The 19,945-nt window shown below is 41.0% G+C and overlaps 1 protein-coding gene across 1 annotated transcript in view; it reads left to right on the top strand.

The window, feature by feature from the left end:
• The window catches only part of Dsg2 (desmoglein 2), a 46,453-nt gene that overhangs the window by 17,778 nt on the left and 8,730 nt on the right, over window positions 1-19,945 (top strand). Inside the window, exons 4-12 of the mRNA NM_007883.3 lie at window positions 3,189-3,350; window positions 3,483-3,627; window positions 4,661-4,827; window positions 6,857-6,994; window positions 7,086-7,271; window positions 14,097-14,362; window positions 15,983-16,125; window positions 16,421-16,648; window positions 18,213-18,440. Coding sequence (NP_031909.2) covers window positions 3,189-3,350; window positions 3,483-3,627; window positions 4,661-4,827; window positions 6,857-6,994; window positions 7,086-7,271; window positions 14,097-14,362; window positions 15,983-16,125; window positions 16,421-16,648; window positions 18,213-18,440 — 1,663 coding nt within the window. The remainder of the gene's footprint in view (window positions 1-3,188; window positions 3,351-3,482; window positions 3,628-4,660; window positions 4,828-6,856; window positions 6,995-7,085; window positions 7,272-14,096; window positions 14,363-15,982; window positions 16,126-16,420; window positions 16,649-18,212; window positions 18,441-19,945) is intronic.

Consider the following 19,945-nt stretch of genomic DNA (forward strand, 5'->3'; position numbering starts at 1 on the left):
GTCGCAGCACTAAGGTGGTTGAGAAAAACAGGACTATGTTTTCTTTCTTTCTTTTTTCTTTCTTCCTTTTCACTGTGTTTATTTATTATTTTCAGATTGGTTTAGTGGGGAAGCTTCAGGCTCGTGTGGAGGTCAGAGAACAGCAGTGAGAGTGTCTCTCCCTCTGCCATGTGTGTTCCAGGACTGCACTCAGGTCATCCAGCTCAGCATCTTACTAAACCTCCTTTCTGTTTTAACAGCTTTACACATATCTGTAGTGTTTGTTATTCCCGCCCCTCCACCCTCCGGCTCCCTCTTCCTACACTGTCCGCAGTGACTACACCATTAGAAGAAGACACCATCTCCTCCAGCAATCATAAACAGTCCTGAGCCCCTCAGGAAACACGGAACTCGTGGACCCTGCTCCTATCCACAATGGAAAGTTTAAAAGAAAAGAGAAAAGCAAAAATCCTCTAGCAATTACTATCCATTTTACCCCAAAATATAGCACAAACCACCCATGTCTCTTCAGTCCCTATGTCTAAGTCCGGATCATCTCGCCCTTTCACCCATCTTCCTGATTTCACTCTTGCCAAATCCTCACCCACACAAAGCCCTTTCTCTGCAGTTAGCAAGAGCAAACTTCTGAAAAGACAAACAGCCCCCAACATGGTCTGTGGGAGCTCACAGGACTGCTGGCCTTGGCCTTTCTCTGTCCTAGATTCCCACCCCCTATTTTGCTGCATCCTCTGAGCTGGCCACAGTTCACTCCTACTGCCGTCTACCTTAAGCACTCACTGTCCCCTCCTCCTATCATTGCATCTCTACTCAAGTGTCACCTCCTCTCCACCTCAGTCTCTTTTCTCTCTGTCCTGTTATCCTGAGAGAATTTGGCTTACAGCATATTTGACTGCTAGACATTAGCTAGACACTGCCAGCTTGTTATCTGCCTCCCTCATTAGCATAGAAGCTCCCCAGGGGTCTTAGTCCTTAGGGCTCAGTCCTGCCTGTGTCCTGCATGTGCAGGGGCTGTTCAGTAAACATCATATAGATGTCAACTCACCCGCACCCAAGGTTGATCTTCAACTTTCCAATTGAATATGCAAAGGGCGTCTATAAGAGAAATACAACTATAGAATCAAAGACAATCGTTTCATTTATTTAGCACCGTGTCTTTTATTATTTTATTTTTTTAAACATAACCACTTGTTTTTATCTTTATTTTATGTGTATTTAGTGGTTTCCCACATGAATGTGCATTTACCACATGTGTGCAATGTCCAACAGAAGCTAAAAGAGGGCATTGGATCCCCTGGAACTGAAGTTACAGACACTTGTGAGCCACCATGTGGGTGCTGGGAACCTAACCCAAGTCCTCTGCAAGAGCAGCCAGTGCTCTTAACCACTGAGCCATCTCTTCAGCCCCAACCACACTGTTTATAGAAAACCTAAAATCTAGACTTTCACCGTGGCTTCACGGTGCCGCATGTGAAACGGGCACTGTTTTGGTTGGACTTTGCTTGCCACTGTCTTTGCTTTGCTATCTCAGTTGTTGGTTCTTCTAATAGGTTTTCATAAAACAAACTGACACTTAAGAGTGTAACAAGTGTTTGCTGTTCATATTAATCTTAATTACACAAGTCATTAAAGTAAAATTTTCACAAAGAGCAAGGGCCTGGAGAGGTGGCTCCGTTGTGGAGGAGTGCACACTGCACTTGCAGAGGGCCTGAGTTTGGTTCCCACCACCTCATGTGACTCACAACTGCCTGTAACTACAGCTCCAGGAGATCTGATGCCTCCCTCTGGCCTCTGCAGGACTCTGCACTCACAGGCACAAACTCCCCCACCCCCATCCCACTACATAAAATACACCTCTAAAAGTACTTTACACAGAAGGCAAAATACCTCAGGAAATTATCCCACTTTCCAGACTCGCCCCCTAAAAGTAATACTCTCACAACAGATGCCCCCAGTGTATGCTGGGAAAACATAGGAAGAGTGTGTCATTAATCCTGAGCTTCCATGTGGACAACTGGATGGGCAGGTAGAGATCAATGTCTTCAGTGATGTGTGATGACAAATGACAAAGGCTGAGAAGCCTGGGGAGGCACAGGGAAATACAATTAATGCAAACGTGGGTAGGAACAAGAAGATCAGTTATGGAGAATAAAAAGGCTGACTGAAGGGGACCCAGCAGTTAGAAACAACATTGATTTGCTCAAGTATTTACTCCATGCAGAGAAAGTGCATAGCTGTATTCAGTCTTATCTGGGAAGAGTGCATATCTTCCAGGAAGTTAGATGAATTTATGAAAGTTATTTTGATTCTTAAGTTTTTACTGTATGTATCAAATGTAAAATATACTCCCAACTCTTGGGAGGTAAATGCAGACGGATCAGGAGTTCAGGTCATCCACAGCCTCATAACAAGTTAGAGGCTAGCCTGAGCTATGTAAAATCCTATCTCATAAAACCTACTTCCTATGAGTGTAGCCCAGTAAGAGCTCTCCACTAGCACGCATGAGTCCAGGGTCTCTACCCTAGTACACCAAAGAAAAAAGAAAAAAAATCCATGTCCCCTCAGAGACATAGCCCAACTGTATCTTAATTCCACAATAGTCCTAAAAGGTGAGCACTGTCCTATTCTCCATTTCACAGATAAGAAAACTGAGGCCCCCAGTAGAGGAGGATGCACTTAATCCTGCTGCAACTTGATGTCCAAGGGCGGGGTGGTAGCCAGAGTGGGGCTTCTCCTTGAGAAGAAGGGGAAGGGGTAGGAATTTGTGAGTGTGGGACTGGAAGGATAGGAGGGAGGTGGGAGGCTGTGACTGGGATATAAAGTGAATAAATAGAAAAGGAAAGAAAAGAAAAGAAAAGAAAAGAAAAGAAAAGAAAAGAAAAGAAAAGAAAAGAAAAGAAAAGAAAAGAAAAGAAAAAAAGAAAGGAAAAGACAAGAAAAGATCAGAAAGGAAAAAAGAAGAAGAGACAAGAAAAGAAAAGTAAAGAAAACTGAGGTCCAGGGAGGCTGAGCAGCCAGCCAGTATAAACCCTTGTGTGTGCTGAGACAAGATTAGAACTTGGTTCTGTGACACCAGGACACCTGCCTCCTGTCCATACCACAGCTTCTTCAAAAGGACACTGTCATTAAATGCTTTCATATAAATTATAAAGGTTTTAACTTGAGGCATTTTTCTGTTCTTTTCATGTTAGATACACTCTGACCTTGCAGAAGAAAAAGGGATAAAAATCACGTACAAGTACACTGGGAAGGGAATTACAGAACCGCCTTTCGGCATATTCGTCTTTGATAGAAACACAGGAGAACTGAACATCACTAGCATTCTTGACCGGGAAGAAACACCATATTTTCTGGTAAGAAGGAACAATTGTACCTCTATTTGTAGTTCTTCCCTGGTGAAATCATGATTTGGTTTATGGTTATAAAATAATTATGTAGCAATTGGTTTATATAGCAAATCTGTTAATGTTCATGTTGCAATTCAGCTGACAGGCTATGCATTGGACTCCAGAGGAAACAACCTGGAAAAGCCCTTGGAACTACGCATCAAAGTTCTGGACATCAATGACAACGAGCCAGTGTTCACACAGGAGGTCTTTGTTGGGTCCATTGAGGAATTGAGTGCAGCACGTAAGAATGCATTTCTTCTTTAGTTCTAAGTGTTGGCATATATGTACTTGTCCATGTGTGCACCACTTGCATCCAGGTGCAAGTGGGAGCCAGAAGAGGACATCGGATCCCCTGAAACTAGTTACAGGCACTTGTAAGCCATCACCTGATCTGTGGATTCTAGAAACCAATCCTGAGTCCTGTGCAAGAGCATCCAGTGCTCTTAACCACTAAGCCTTCTCTCCAAACCAACACAAAATTCTATCTTTTAATAAAAGCTGGATATTACTCACCAGAAGTGTAATAATAATAAACCCATTACTCCAGGCTCTTTCATTACTGTAAATTTATAAGACCTTAAGAATCATGATTTTTCAGAGAAGATGGTAGACTGATACACTGTTGTGTTATGGTCTCCATAGCAACTATTCAAGCCTGCTCTATAAGGGGAAACTGGGTGTAGACACTATGCAAAATGAGCATGGCTGTGTTCCAGTAAAACTTTATAAGCAAAAACAAGCAGCCTCCTGGTTTTGGGCTACTGTGAGGTGTCATTGTCCTCTGGTTTATATTATTTTTACTGTATGCTGACAACATTGTTCAATGCAGTGCTCTCTCTAAGACCCAAAAGAGAGATTTCTCTTTGGTCATAATAAAGAGAATAGTTGTACTTCTCCTAATATGTTTGCATCGAAATAAGCATCCAGGGGCATGAATGGTTCTCAGTCTTGGCTATTAGATAAAATGTGTGGCCCTAATATAGCAATTTTCCATTTATTTCTAATTTTTCCCTATTATTTCCATGCATGGAAGCCAGAGAACAAGCTGTGCAGTCCAGTTCTCTTGTCCCATCGTGTAGTCCCCAGGATTGCTCTCAGTTCAGCAGACTCGGCAACAAGTGCCACATTAACCCCTGACATCTCTTTTTTGATAGTGGTATGGTGAAATTATGATAAGACTCTAAGATCCTTTCAGGAAACAGCTGAAAGAATAAATAAAACAGGAACCTGTTTGTAAGAGTACTTACCTCAGATACCTTCGTTCCTAATGGCAGATACACTTGTGATGAAAATCACCGCCACAGATGCAGATGACCCGGAGACTCTGAATGCTAAAGTCTCCTACAGAATTGTCTCTCAGGAGCCTGCAAATAGTCATATGTTCTACCTAAATAAAGACACGGGGGAGATCTATACGACCAGTTTTACTTTGGACAGAGAGGTAAGTTAAGGTCACCTGTCACTCTCTTTTCTTAACCCTCTCTAGTTTCTCCACTCCCTCGATTTTTATGTTCTAATTTTAATTTGCTCTGTATTCCTCACTCATGGAATAACTCTAGGAATTATTGTGTAGGGATGTGCTGCCCAATATGGCAGTTACTAGCAACATATGCTATCCAGCTCTTGGAATATGAGCAGTCCAAATTGAGGTATGCTGTGTTCATACTGAGATGGAATTAGCATCAGACTGGGAAAACTTGGTATGAAGACTACAATTTTGCCATATGACTCAGACATGGAGCACAGCATGATAGCACAGGGTGTTAATCCTAGCACTCTCCAGGCAGAGGCTATTGGATCTACAGAGACTGTTGGATCTCCATGAGTTTGAGGCCAGCCTGGCTGCCAAACTAGGAGATCCAGGCCAGCCAAGGCTACATAGTGAGACTTAGCCTCAAAAACAAAAAGGAGAATTAAAAAGTTCATAGAGAAAAGTCTTGTTTTAAATCTTAAAAAAAAAAAAAAGGAATATTGAGGATTTAAGTAGTTTCCTAGAAAGATTATTCTCTCAAACATTTTATTTTGATTTCAAAATTTTTTTAGCTTTATGTATATTGGTGTTTTGCTTGCATATGTGTCTAACACCACATATATACCTGGTGCCTGCAGAAGTCAAAAGAAGGTGTCAGATCCCCTGGGACAGCAGTTATAAGACAGCGGTTAGCTGTTCTGTGGATGCTAGAAACCAAACCTGGGTCCTCTGAGAAAGCTTCCAGTATTCCTAACCATTGAGCCATCTCCTCAACCCCTAATTCTAATGTTTTAATCAAAGGGGAAATAGATAATCTTTAAGAGCCACATGCACAAGAATTTTTATAGCACAGAAAGGTAAAGCGTTGGGGATCCTGAGGATGCTGCAGTGTTATCAGATGCAAATCTTAGGCAGGTGTGTTGTGTCGTGTTTCAGAACCAGCTGCTCACATGGGAAGGACCTCAGCCAACATTCCTATTGAGGTCTTTGTGGCATTTACGAGTATGGCCAATGACTCCTAACTTCTGTGGCATGTCTTTTGCATGAAACTGAAGTGGGAAAGTATTCCTTTGAGCAAGTTGCTGCCTCTGGAGTGTGGCCATTGAGCTGATATTCATGGCTGACACTTATCGGGTACTTACCTGGAGTATCTTGTAAACAAGATAATCCACATGGAAACCCTGTGAGGCAAATCCAGCTCTTATTCCCATCTTACACTTAAGGTAACTGAGTCTCGAAAGGATTAAGCGAGTATCCAGCCAAGAGCTTCAGAGACACAGCTCCCCTCCATCCACTGAGTGGGTCTGTCCCACACAGGATCCTCCCTCACTGGAGTGTCTGCTGAGCCCCTTAAACCCCAGACACACTGAGTGTAGCCCTAGCCAGGAGGCCACATATACGAAAATGGTTCCTTTCTCTACTGTCTTGCTTTGTGCTGTGCTGTGGTTATGTTTTCTCATATAGCTAAGGACGACCAGGAACCTCTGTCCCTCCTGCTTCCTCCTCCAGAAAAGGGTACACAAGTTTTGGTTTGAGAATTTTTAAGTGATTTGAGTGGCATTTTTGACATCTCATGGCTTCTGTCAGACATATTTCTAGGCTGGTTCCCCCAGCCAAGTATTCTTACCGTTTAACTTGGATGAAAGGATAAGAGCCAAACAAAAGCAACCATGTACCTCCAGGGCAGAGCAAACTGTAGCATGAACAGTCCACCTTTGTTTGAAGAATTCATCTCCTAAGACTATCCCTGGTGACACATAGTTGGGGGTTATCAAGATCTTCCTGTGCTTTTTCTGCCCCTCTGTAAAAAGCTCTGACTGCATATAAATATACATAGCATCTCCACACCAGTATTCAATGACCACAGCAGTTAATTGTGAATGAACTAGACTGCAGTCCATTTCCTAAACATAAGGTGACCCAAAACCAGAACAGCATCTTCGGGAGCTATTAATGTCTATCTCAGATGGGTCTTCTTCATTTTTTTCTTGTTCTTCAGGAACACAGCAGCTATTCCTTGACGGTGGAAGCAAGAGATGGTAACGGGCAGATAACAGACAAGCCAGTCCAGCAAGCTCAAGTTCAGATCCGTATATTGGATGTCAATGACAATATACCTGTGGTAGAAAACAAAATGGTAACTCAGTTTTATAGTAGACTTACTATTTCCTGAATCACAACTAAAATTACATTATTGCATTAATAAAAGCTGTGTTTGTGTTCTTTAGTATGAGGGGACAGTGGAAGAAAACCAGGTCAATGTAGAAGTCATGCGGATCAAAGTGACCGATGCAGATGAAGTGGGCTCTGATAACTGGCTAGCAAACTTTACATTTGCATCAGGAAATGAAGGGGGCTATTTCCACATTGAGACTGACACACAGACTAATGAAGGGATTGTGACCCTTGTCAAGGTAAGTTGTAAATGTCCACCACCAGGGTGGGACTGTGGTTATAGGAAAGACTAACATGCTTTGAGTCCCATACTCTCACAGGTGCTTTACAGGGACGGACATCAGTTGGTACCAGCATTGCTCAGAATCAGGAACAGCCTTCATAGCACAAGTCATATAGAAAGAAGCAGTTACACTACAGTTCAGAGTCAGATCAGGAACTCAGATCCCAGGCACACAACCTTGCATAGCACACTTCCAAGCAGTGTGAGCTTGATGGGCCAGGGCTCAGTTACTTGCCTTTCAGAGAAAAATCTATTGTGATTTTACTTGCAAGTATTGTAAGGGCTGCAGTTTGAAAGGAAGTAACCTGCTCTCCTGTGCCTCCTGATTATCAATGAAGGCAAAATTGAATTAAGTAGTCGTGCTGAACATATGAAATTCAGGGTATAGCTCAGTGGTAGATGGCTTGCCTAGCATGTGTAAGGTCCTGGGTTCAACCCCCAGTGCCAAATAAGTTAAAATTTGGCTGGATATAGTGACTTGTACATATAATCCCAGCACTTGAAAGGAGGATTGTTGAAAGTCCAAGGACAACCTAGGCTACATTGTAAGCCTGGGTTATAAAGTGAGACCTCTAGCCAATCAATGGCCATGGATGAACTGGGTTTACCTGAAAGGGGGGCTGGAAATGAAAGAGACAGGGGGCGGGGCTAGAGAAGGATGAAGCCAAGACAAGGTTCTGGTCAAGGCTCCAAGTTTAATATTCAGCACTGTGTTTATATAGGGAAAGCCCACAGACCCATCCTTTGTTTCAGCTGGTTTATGTTGCAAAGCAAGATCAGCAGGGAGTTTATAATTCTAAGTTCCTGTAGGAAAGTGCACATGCAACAAAGGCAGATGACTCCACCTAAGTCATTAAGGTTCAATGTGGCAAACGCTCAAGGTCTGCTCACCCTGCTCAAGGCCGAGAAAAGAGAACAATTCTCCCTTTTTTTGTTTTTTAAAGATGAGCAGTAACAGTAACTGGACAGGGGCACAAGATTTACTTGTTTTCTATAATCACATCTAGGGTAAAGAGTGGCCCAGTGACTGTTCCTGTCTTAGGTCAGTGTCTATATTGCTCCTTCTTACCCGTCATGGAGAACAAACATAGCATTGATATATGACTTTGCCTTAGGTCGATAGGAGGTCAAGAACACTCTTACCTGTCTCTGACTACAGGCTTTCTATAGCACACTCTTTCCCATTCGGACCAAAGCCATGAAGGACATGTGACTATGCACTCAATGCATTTCTTCATAGCAATTGATAACTGTCATGGTGAATAGCTGAGCTTCCTGAAAGGGATCCTCTGTGAAGGCAACCAATCTGTTTAAGATACAAGGTCCAGTAGTTAAAAGCAACAGATTATAATTAATGATCAAAGCAGTGTAGAAATCAAGGTTGTAAGCCCTGGGGAAGTGGAAAACCAGGACTCAAACCATCCCTGATTCTGTCCTTTTTCTCTTTTCCTTTTGGCTAGTTCTTCTCGAACTTTAGCCATAGAATCCTTTACTATTCCTGAATTATCAATGTAAAAGTAACATTCTTCATGGAGGGCTGTGCGTAGTCCTCCTTGTTGAAGGAATAAAAGATCAAGTCCTCTCCTGTTTTGAAGGACTACCTCAGACAAGGAGGTTAGAGATTCTTATAAATGGGAAATAGAGGTTTCTATCTTTTCTATATCTGTATCTATTGCCATTCTAATGCACTCATATTTTTTTTTCTTGCAAAACCAGGGCAGAAGTGCTAGTAGCTTCTCCTCCCACACTCAGATTACCTTGTCATCCAAATTTTAAATTTTTAAAATAAAAAGCATGATTTAAATGATTTTGTGGTATATTCAGATATAGTTCCCCTTTTTTGTCTTTTATGAAGATATTGTTTTATGAAGATAAGTTCCATGGGTCTGTTCCACAATATCTTGTCCTTTAGGATAATAAGAAAATATGGGTAACATCCATTTGCCATAATTGGTTAGGTACAAGTCCTCGAAGATTAACACTATTATATGGTACACGAAGAGACTGAGGACGCTGAGAGCAAGTCTTTACAACTTGATGTGCATATTTTCTAGAAATACCAAATTGTTGTCTCAAACTGTTACTATTTTGATGATGTAAAGAATGAGAGTGTTCAGCTAAGTGTTCCTGTAAGGCCTATAAACTGCCTGATATACAAAACTGCTATACCATTTTCCAGGGGTCCAGGCAATCCAGTATGAGCTCTTAAATGTCCTATAAAGTAAGGAGCAGTACATATTTCTCAAATTAAGCCATATTTGTATAAATAACTGTAAAAATTGAGAATTAGCAGTATCTAAAAAAGGAACAATTTCAAGCAATTGTAAACCATGAGCTATATATTGGCTATCAGTATACAAATTAAAAACTTGTTTTTTGAGCATTTTAAAACAATGGCTACAATACATAATTCAATTATTTGTGCTGAAGTAGGGGGAAACTCAAGAGAATGAACATGTAATCCATTTACATGTACTGATTTCCCATTAGATGAGCCATCTGTAAATACAGTAAATGCATTTTCTATGGGATGGATGCATAAATTTACAGGAAATACAACAGCATGCATAGAGGCAAATTCATTATCCAACTTGTCTTTTGGATAATGATTATCAAGTTTGCCTAAAAAGTTTGCCATGTAACAGGCCAAATATCAGTATTCTGCAATAACCAAACTTGGTTATTTGCTGTTTGAAATAAGGAATAAATGTTTCATCAGGTTCTTAAGACATTCTTTCCAAAATACTTTCATGATTCTATGCCACAATTCTGTATTAAGACAGCAACAGCTTCATAATATGGTGCTCAAACTTTACTTGGAGATGAAGAAAGATGAATCCACAGTAATGGTCCCTTTTGCCAAAGGAGTGCTGTGAAATAGCCAACAATTGATCATAGTCTATATAATGTATCTGTTGTTGACTAATAGCTACCTCTACTTTCTGCAAAGCTATTTGTCCCTCATCGGTTAATTGTCCAGGGGAATTAAGCTTTGCGTCCCCCTTGAGAATATCAAACAGGGGTTTAAGTTCTCCTGTGGTAAGCTTAAGATGAGGTCTTAGCCAACTAATAGCTCTTAACAACTTTTGAAAATAATTTGAAGTAAGTAAATTATCTTTTCTTACTTGAATTTTCTGTGCCACAATTTATTTAGGATATTACTGAGGCTCCAAATATTGAAAAAGGTATTGCCTTTGAATCTTTTCTGGAGCAACAATCACCTCAAAATTTTAAAGCTTGTTGTATAAGAAGAGCAAAGGCAAAGGCTTGTCATAAAACTCCTTCAGAGGAATCAGCTAATAAAATATCCATATAATGAATAATATACACTGAAGGATTCAAAGTTCTAACCTCTTGTATTGAAGCAGAAACAAATTTTTAATGTAATGTAGGGCCATTAGCCATTCTTTGAAACAAAACCTCTTAATGATATCACTTTATGGGTTATTCAAAATTATAATCAAACTCACTAAGTGCAAACCTCCCAGTCACCAGGATGCAAAGGAACAGTATAAAAACAATCCTCCAAATCCATAACAATTCTCTATGCATTTCCTGGAATGGCAGCTGGAGTAGGCAAGCCAGGCTGCGATGCCTCCACAAGTTGCATAGCCTCATCATCCCTCATCATCATCCTTCACGGAGCCTTCAACAGTCTCCACCTGCTAAATCTTTTCTTAATTACAAATATGTGTGAGTTAAAAACCCTGAACCTATGATCCAACTGCAAACTGCAGCCAACGGAACTCCGGCAGTTTAATTTTAATTTTTAAGTTTCTTTTGCAATGTAGAGCATACCCATAATTTTGGAAAACAAAATCCAGTTTTAAACAATCCATTCTCTTTAAAATCAGTACCAAAAGCATTACTTTCACATTACAATGTTTGGCTGCCAGTTCTTATATATGAATGTATGACAATGCAGCTTTTAATACCACATTAAAAGACATTGTTTTAAATCCTATCCTTTATAAGTCTAGTTTCTAGAGTAAGAATTACATAAATTGTTATCCCAATTTAGAAGTATCTTTAGAGATCTCTTTTCCTGGGTTGGCTCATGCCACGTGATGTCTGAATGACTCCAACCCTGAGTTACCAGTTTTAAGCTGACTTTCGATTACCAATGTTACAAATTTTTAATCATATGCAATAACTTATAAGCTGATACTCTATAACCAAGACATGCAGAACATATTTATACTTTTAAAACCAGTCAGAAACAAAAATGAAGTAGCTACGATATCTTATATATTTAGACTGGACAAAATTCTTACTTTTTCTAGCTATCATTTCAAGAAGGGAGCACCTTGTCATTGCTGAACCCCAAAAATACAGTCACAGATTTTTCACAGTTTAACTTATCAGTTTCTGCTGTGCAAATTGAGACTGCCTTTTAAAGAAGTTAAACTAAATCAATGGGCAGAAAGACAACAGATAAAGTTTTAACCATTTTTCTTTTGAACATGAAACATAGAACAACAATCATTCAAACAAAGAAACAAAAACAGACATAAATTGACAGATATGTACAACTTGGTGCACCAAGGACAGACAATAGATAGAGCCTTGAACTTTCTAGCCCTGTGGCTGGGCTCCCCTTCCACCAGAGGCCTCTCCCTATAAGATCCAGGCATTTTGGCCTCTTGCAAGTGGCTCTTTCTTCTTCTTCTTCTTCTTCTTCTTCTTCTTCTTCTTCTTCTTCTTCTTCTTCTTCTTCTTCTTCTTCTTCTTCTCCTTCTCCTTCTTTCTCCTTCTCCTTCTCCTTCTCCTTCTCCTTCTCCTTCTCCTTCTCCTTCTCCTTCTCCTTCTCCTTCTCCTTCTCCTTCTCCTTCTCCTTCTCCTTCTCCTTCTCCTTCTCCTCCTCCTCCTCCTCCTCCTCCTCCTCCTCCTCCTTCTTCTCTTCCACTTCCTTCTCCTTCTCTTCTTGGACATACTTTTTCTCTTTCCCTCTCCCCACCCCCCACCCTCTCCATGGCAGCTCCCCATGGCTTGCTTAGTCTGCTTTCTTATAGAACCCAAGACCAGCAGCTCAGGAATGGCACCACCCACCATGGCCTGGGCCTCTCCCATCAATCACTAATTAAGAAAGGCTCTTCGGGCTTTCTATAGCCCAATCTTATGGAGGCATTTTCTTAACTGAGGCTCCCTCCTCTCAGATGACTTTAGCTTGTGTCAAGTTGACATAAACTCTCCAATCCAGACACCGTGTATTCCATATCCCTATTTATCAAAAACAAACTCATGGAATATGTTACTGAATATTAATTTTCATTAGATGCCCATTAATTTCTCCTTTGAAAAAAATCACTTTTGCTCTTTAAAAATATGTTTCTGAAAATAACTGTGACCTTTACCAAAATAAACTGAAAGTACTTGCTTGTTGGACATGGTGGCTTGGGCCACTTAAGATAACATGTAAGGAGGAGAGGCAGAAAGATAATGAAGTGTTTAAGGCCAGTGCGGTGTGCAGAGTAAGTTCCAGGCCAAGGAAGACCTTCATGTTTTTGTCCCCAAAATAGTAATAATTGTAAGGGCCAGAGGCAGTCAATGACTCAAGTGTTCCTTTGCACATGTAAACTCGCAGAGACTGTGACAGCAGATGCAAGTCCTGTACATGCTGAAGCCAAGCAAATTCCCAACATGGAGGGGAAGGGTGGTATAAAGTCCCACCCCTCATTGAGGAGCTGTCGGCATTTGATGGCTGCTGAAAAAGAAGAAATCGGTTTTCTTTAATGGTGTGATGCCTGGTATAGTGACCAGGTGAAATGGCCTCATGGCCAAGAATAACTGGACAGCAAAAACTGGGCTCTGTGGGTTGAGAGAGAGAAAAAACAGAGTTGAGTAAGAGAGGAAGTGGGCATGTGTCTGGAAGGAGTTATGAGATGGGGTTGAAGTTAACCAAAGGATGAAAAATAAGAATGTGTACATGTGTATCTATGTCTTATGTGTGCCTGTGTGTCTATGTCTTGTGTGTCTGTGTCTGCCTGTGTGTCTATGTCTTGTATGTGTATGTCTGTCTGTCTGTATGTCTCTATCTTGTGTGTCTGTCTGTAATGTGTCTATGTCTTATGTGTGGGTCTATCTCTGTGTCTGTATGTCTATGTCTTGTGTGTGTGCCTGTCTGTATGTGTGTCTATGTCTTATGTGTGTGTGTGTCTGTCTGTCTGTCTGTGTGCCTGTCTTGTGTGTGTGTGTGTCTGTCTGCCTGTGTGTCTATATCCTTTGTGTGTCTGTCTTTGTGTCTATGTATTGTGTGTCTGTCTGTACGTGTGTCTATGTCTTATGTGTGTCTGTTTCTCTGTATGTCTGTGTGTCTATGTCTTGTGTGTGTGTTTGTCTGTCTGCCTGTGTGTTTATGTTTTGTGCATGCCTGTCTTGTCTGTCTGTGTGTCTGTGTCTTATGTGTCTGTGTGTGTGTTTGTGTCTGTGTTTGTGCACATCTATCTGTGTGTCTCTGTGTATGTGCACATTTATCTGTGTGTCTGTGTCTGTCTGTCTGTGTGTGTGCACATCTATGTGTCTGTGTGTGTACATCTATCTATGTGTTTGTGTGTTTGTGTGCACATCTATCTGTGTGTCTGTGTGTGTCTCTGTGTGTGTGCACATTTATCTGTGTGTCTGTGTGTATCTGTCTGTGTGTGTGCACTTCTATCTCTGTGTGTGTGTATAAGTGTGTGTACATCTATTTATGTGTTTGTGTGTGTGTGCACATCTATTTGTGTGTCTGTGTGTGCTCTTGTGCTATGCTTACCCAGCACTAACTCTGACTTTGTTTCTCCAGGAAGTGGACTATGAAGAAATGAAGAAGCTAGACTTGAGCATCATTGTCACTAACAAAGCAGCTTTCCACAAGTCCATTCTGAGCAAGTACAAGGCCACGCCCATTCCCATCACTGTCAAGGTCAAGAACGTGGTTGAAGGCATTCATTTCAAGAGCAGCGTAGTCTCTTTCCGAGCTAGTGAGGCAATGGATAGATCCAGCCTCAGCAGGTCGATTGGAAATTTTCAAGTTTTTGATGAAGACACTGGTCAAGCAGCTAAAGTAACGTAAGGCATAGTTATGAGTGTATTTCAGGGTTTCAATTACCTTACATGCCTGTTTTATGGAATTACTGTTTTTAAAAGCTTGCATGGCTCACAATCACCTGTAGTTCCATTTCCAGGGGTTCTGACACCCTTTTCTAGCCTCTGAGGGCACCTGCTCATATCCACACACAGATAAGCACACTTACACATAATTTAATATTAAAATAAAATCCTTTTAAAAAACTTAACAAGGACAGCAAAAGAACCATATTTTTTATTTTTTCATAGTATGATGTTGTGCTGATTATTCAATCAGTAACTTATTAATATTTGAGACACCACATAAGCTGTTATCAAGCCTAAATGCAGAGTTCCACAATAGATTAATTACACAGCTCTTTAAGTGACATCACCTAATACATTCCATTATGACATGTAGATTTACTGCTCACACAACCTTATTACATAATAGCTATGAAAATAGAAAAGTGGGGCAGACAATCAATAATGACTACTTTAAAATTCCTGATAGGGGCTGGAGAGATGGCTCAGTGGTTAGGAGCACTGACTGCTCTTCCAAAGGTCCTGAGTTCAAATCCCAGCAACCACATGGTGGCTCACACTCATCCGTAATGAGATCTGATGCCCTCTTCTGGTGTGTCTGAAGACAGCTACAGTGTACTTACATATAATAAATAAATAAATCTTTAAAATTCCTGATAGGATATTCAAAAGTACTTGTGAAAATCCAAACATGTTACCATTTCCTTTTTATACTTTTATTTTTACATTGTTAAGTATTGTTTTATAGTTTTATTTTTACATTGTTAAGTATTTTTTTTTTATTAAGGCAGTATCATTAGCTCAGGCTGGCCTTGAACTCACTGTGTAGCCAAGGATAACCTTGAACTCATGGTCCCTGTACTTTCACCTCTCTCTATAATTATTTACTAGGGACAATAATAAAAGGCATTAAAATGTAGCTCAAGTGTATAATTGGATTATCTCCAAATACTGTACACAATATTGCTATAAATTAGCCACCCGTTCTAGTGTGCTTAAATAGCTACTTAGTAGAAAATAAATTGGGGGGGGGGGGAGAGGGTATGGAGGACTTTTGGGATAGCATTCTAAATGTAATTGAGGAAAATACGTAATAATAAAAAATATTTTAAAAAGAAAAGAAATTATCTATTTGATTGGCTGAACCAAGAGACTCATGTGTTTGGCTTGTGTTTCTATTTTTATTTGGTAAACTCAATTGTACTCACTGTACTATTCTGAAAATCTAATAAGAGCGTATCCTCTCTGCTTTTTTATTTTCCTCACTTGCAGAGAAAAAAAAATGCAGGAGTGCATGATTTCATTTTTTAATAAATTCTCCTTGAAAGTCATCATTCATAACAATGTTTAGTTCCTTTCATTTAAGTCAACCACTAATTTTTTAAGTTATTTTTACATACTAACAATATCTCAATAGACTATATAACATAAGCCTACCCCACCTGCCTTGTGACATTCAAACCTAGTGTGTATAACAAGGTCATATGTACTGGGATAAAGATAAATTTGAAAGAAGTACAGATGTTAGTTCCAATGTATCCAGAATTAAAAATTAATTTGGTGTTTGTGTTATAACAGATATGTAAAAGTGCAAGACACTGACAACTGGGTCTCTGTGGACTCCGTCACTTCAGAGATTAAGCTTGTAAAGATTCCTGACTTTGAATCTAGATATGTCCAAAATGGTACCTACACTGCAAAGGTTGTGGCCATATCCAAAGGTAAGTTTAATAAACAGATGTCTTTCGTGGCTAAATGCTTTTAGATTTTATCTTGCACCACCAGAAGTATTTGTCCTGACTGTGTATAAATGGCCTCATCCGTGGTTAAGGCTGTGTGCGCATTTTTGCTTATTTATTTAGTAACTTCGCACTGATAGGAACCTGAGAGCTGGCTATGGGCGGTATCCTCAGTGCTTAGCACCCACTCCTTATCTGATTAGCTTCTGTACTGAATCTGTGTCCGTGCTCAGTGATACACTCAGAAAGTCTGAACTCTCTCCTGCTTGGTTTCAAGAACATCCTCAAAAAACCATCACTGGCACCATCGTTATCACTGTTGAAGACGTCAATGACAATTGTCCCGTGCTGGTGGACTCTGTACGGAGTGTCTGTGAGGATGAACCATATGTGAATGTCACTGCAGAGGATTTGGATGGGGCCCAGAACAGTGCGCCATTCAGCTTCTCCATCATTGACCAGCCTCCTGGAACGGCACAGAAGTGGAAAATAACGCACCAGGAAAGTAAGTATGTCAGCATCAGAGTGTAAGCATGAAGGACAGCTAGGAGTTTATGTCAGAGGCCGATTCATGTGTCTTCTCAAATTATACTTCAATGCATCCCCAATGTAGACTTTAAGGGGGAAATAAAATGAGTGTCTGAACTCTAAACCTAAAGTAGTACCTTAGCTCCTCATGTAGCCCTGAGGAAAGTAAAGATGTCTTTTGAAGGTTGAGTTTTCTCCAAGTATCCTTTCAAGCGCTTCTGTCATAACAAGCTGAAGAAACTGGAGACTTGGTCTGACACACATGCTAACCCAATGCTGGTAGACACAGTCAAATGCCTGTGTCTTGCACATAGTCCTCATCTTGATGTGATCTTTTAAGTGTCTTTGGGACCGTCTCAAATGCAGAAAATACTATCCAGAAGACTGTTTATCAAGCAGTGTTCATTTCAGAAAGGTTTATACCTTACCTTAAAATAATTCAGAGAAAGATTTTGTTTGGTTTTCCTGCTATTTGTTGATGTTGTGTGGTTTGGTGTTTGGTTTGTTTTAATACATGAATACAATTCATGGTCTCACAATCCAAGTGCTTGGGAGGCAGAGGCAAGGGGACTGTTTTGAGATTAGCCTTTACTTCACATCAAGTTCCAGCCTAGTCTCCATAGCAAGGCCTTGTCTCAGAGAAATAAAGTCAGCAGAACAGCCCAGTGGGTGAAGGTCCTCACTGCCAAGCCTGATTAACGAGTTCCACACCCAGGACTTACCTCTGACTTCCACATGCTGATGGTGATACTGGAACACACAGATAGAGCCACGTCCACACTAAATAAGCAAATGTAACTTTCTTCTTTCAAGATATGACTTCAAAAATTCCTTTATTTTGAGGGGGGGGGGTGAGAGGTGTTGTTTCTATTTGCTTGTTTTTGAGGAAGGATCTTACTCTGTTGCCTATGCTGGCCTCAAACTCTGCTGTTCTCCTGCCTCAATTTCCAGGTGCTAACGACTATTACTTAATTTGTCTTTTTTCATGTGCCTTTATTAAAATGCTTGTTTAAATAACATGAAATGTCATTACCAAACTTTTTAACAAAAGAAACAAAACAGTAGTATAGAAAGAGAAGGTATTGTCACAAAATAAAAGACCAAGATAAAAATAAGACGGGCTTATCCTGAAAAGTATCAAAACTGAGGGTGACATCAGACAGTTTCTGCTATATTTAAAAACTACTTTGATAACTTCTTTTTTAATAATTGGTAACACAAATGTCATGGAATGAACATGTTATCCACAGAAATGTCATCTCGTGTATCATCGAATGCCCACTGACTGGAGTGTGCAGTGGTTGTTCCTAGCATTTGATAGACCACACACATTAGATAATCAAATCACCGTGAAAGCTGTGTCCAACCCCGACCATCTTCTAGCTAATCTTTTGAAGTCTGTGGACACATTTTTGGTGAGCACAGAAAATGGATGCCAGGAGGAGCTGGGGAGAAAAAGCGTCCACCTGAGGCCACATTAAGACCTGTCTCTCCTCTCAACAGCCACCCATTTTCATCCTCTTGTGTCTCCTGTCCGGCAGGTACCAGTGTGCTGCTGCAGCAGAGCGAGCGGAAACGCGGGAGAAGTGAGATTCCCTTCCTCATTTCCGACAGCCAGGGCTTCAGCTGCCCCGAAAGGCAGGTCCTTCAGCTCACTGTATGCGAGTGTCTGAAGGGCGGTGGCTGTGTGGCTGCACAGTATGACAACTACGTCGGGTTGGGCCCTGCCGCCATCGCTCTCATGATTCTAGCACTCCTGCTCCTGCTCCGTAAGTCTTCAGAGCCTGTGTTCCTAGTGCCTTGATCGGTGTCAATAGGTCTTCAGAAAGGACTTGCCACACTCATGTGCCGTGTAGATAGAAGGTTATTTTTTCATAAACAGTTTATTCCAATCCAAGTGTGCTTTGCACTCTTCTCCGCCCCCACTCTTGGCTGCTCGCCTTACCTCTGGCCAGCACTTGCGGCAGTCAACCCTTTCCAAAGCACCGCAATGTGCCCTCACAATGACAAGCTGTGCCCAGCCAGTTCTGTCTGCCCTCCTTTATTTCTACCAAAGACCTGGCATCCCCTGCAGTTGCACTGGGCACTTGGGCAGAGTACCACCTCCAAGACCGCCTTGGCCGTCTCCATGGAAAGAGGAGAAGCCTATTAAAGATATTTATAGATGTCTAGTTAAGTGCACAGAACCCAACAGTTTACAATGGACCTCTAGCCCGTCAGCTCTGTTTGGTTGTGACTGACGTGTCTTACTTATAGTGGAGACGGGTATGCATTTTTTTATCCAGGGATTTCACTCCCTGTCTTCCCATCCCGGCTTCTCTAAAGTCTGACCTGACACTCAGCCCATGACACTTGATTACTGTTGATTTTTAACAACAGTACTTAGGAGCTGGGTGTGTGGCTCCGTTGGTAGAGTGCTTATGTGGCATGCCTGGGTCCAACCTTCAAATTATATAAAACTAGATATAATGGTACAGCTCATTTGTGACCCCAGAACTCCAGAAGTGAGAGGAGAAGGGTCTGGAGTTTAGGATCTTTCTCAGTTACATACCGAATTCAAGGCCAGCCTGGGCTATATAATACCCTATCTAATTAATTAATTAATAGGTAAATAAATAAATGTAAGCAAAAAAAAAAAGAAAATGGTATTCAGGTAAGTCAAAGGTGAAGTGAAAGATCAGAGGGACAGGTCTTATGCAAACCCCACTCTGAGATAAAATACAATAGCCTTGATGGTCTAGAGTATGTTGATGTTTTATTCTGGGTTTTTTTCTCCCAGGTGTGTGTGTGTGTGTGTGTGTGTGTGTGTGTGTGTGTGTGTGTGTGTGGTGTGTGTGTGTGGTGTGTGTGTGTGTGTGTGTGTGTGTGTGTGCGCACGCACTCGTGCACTCAAGCACATACACAGGCACACACAAATGCATGTTTTGTTTGTTTTCTTTGGACAGGGCTTTAGAGACAAGGTTTCACTCTGTAGCTCCTGCTGGCCTCAAACTTACAACAATCCTCCTGCTTCAGTCCCCCCAGGCATGGGAGAAATACTGGGAGAATCACAGGCATGTGCCACCATTCTTGGCTGCTTTTGATCCCTCTAATACATATCTCTTAGACAGTAGACTTGCAAAAAAAAAAAATGGTGGAGTAGTTTAAATGATCTCATCCAGTCACAGTATACTGTGTGGGGGCCAGAGACAGCCTCTCTGTGATGAGGAAGAACTTTGGGTCAGAGGACTCTGTCTGCCTCCGGACTTTGGTATAATTCTACCGAAGCAAGGTT

The sequence above is a fragment of the Mus musculus genome, chromosome 18 (genome assembly GCF_000001635.26).
Source record: "Mus musculus strain C57BL/6J chromosome 18, GRCm38.p6 C57BL/6J".
In the NCBI taxonomy this organism is placed as follows: Eukaryota; Metazoa; Chordata; class Mammalia; order Rodentia; family Muridae; genus Mus; species Mus musculus.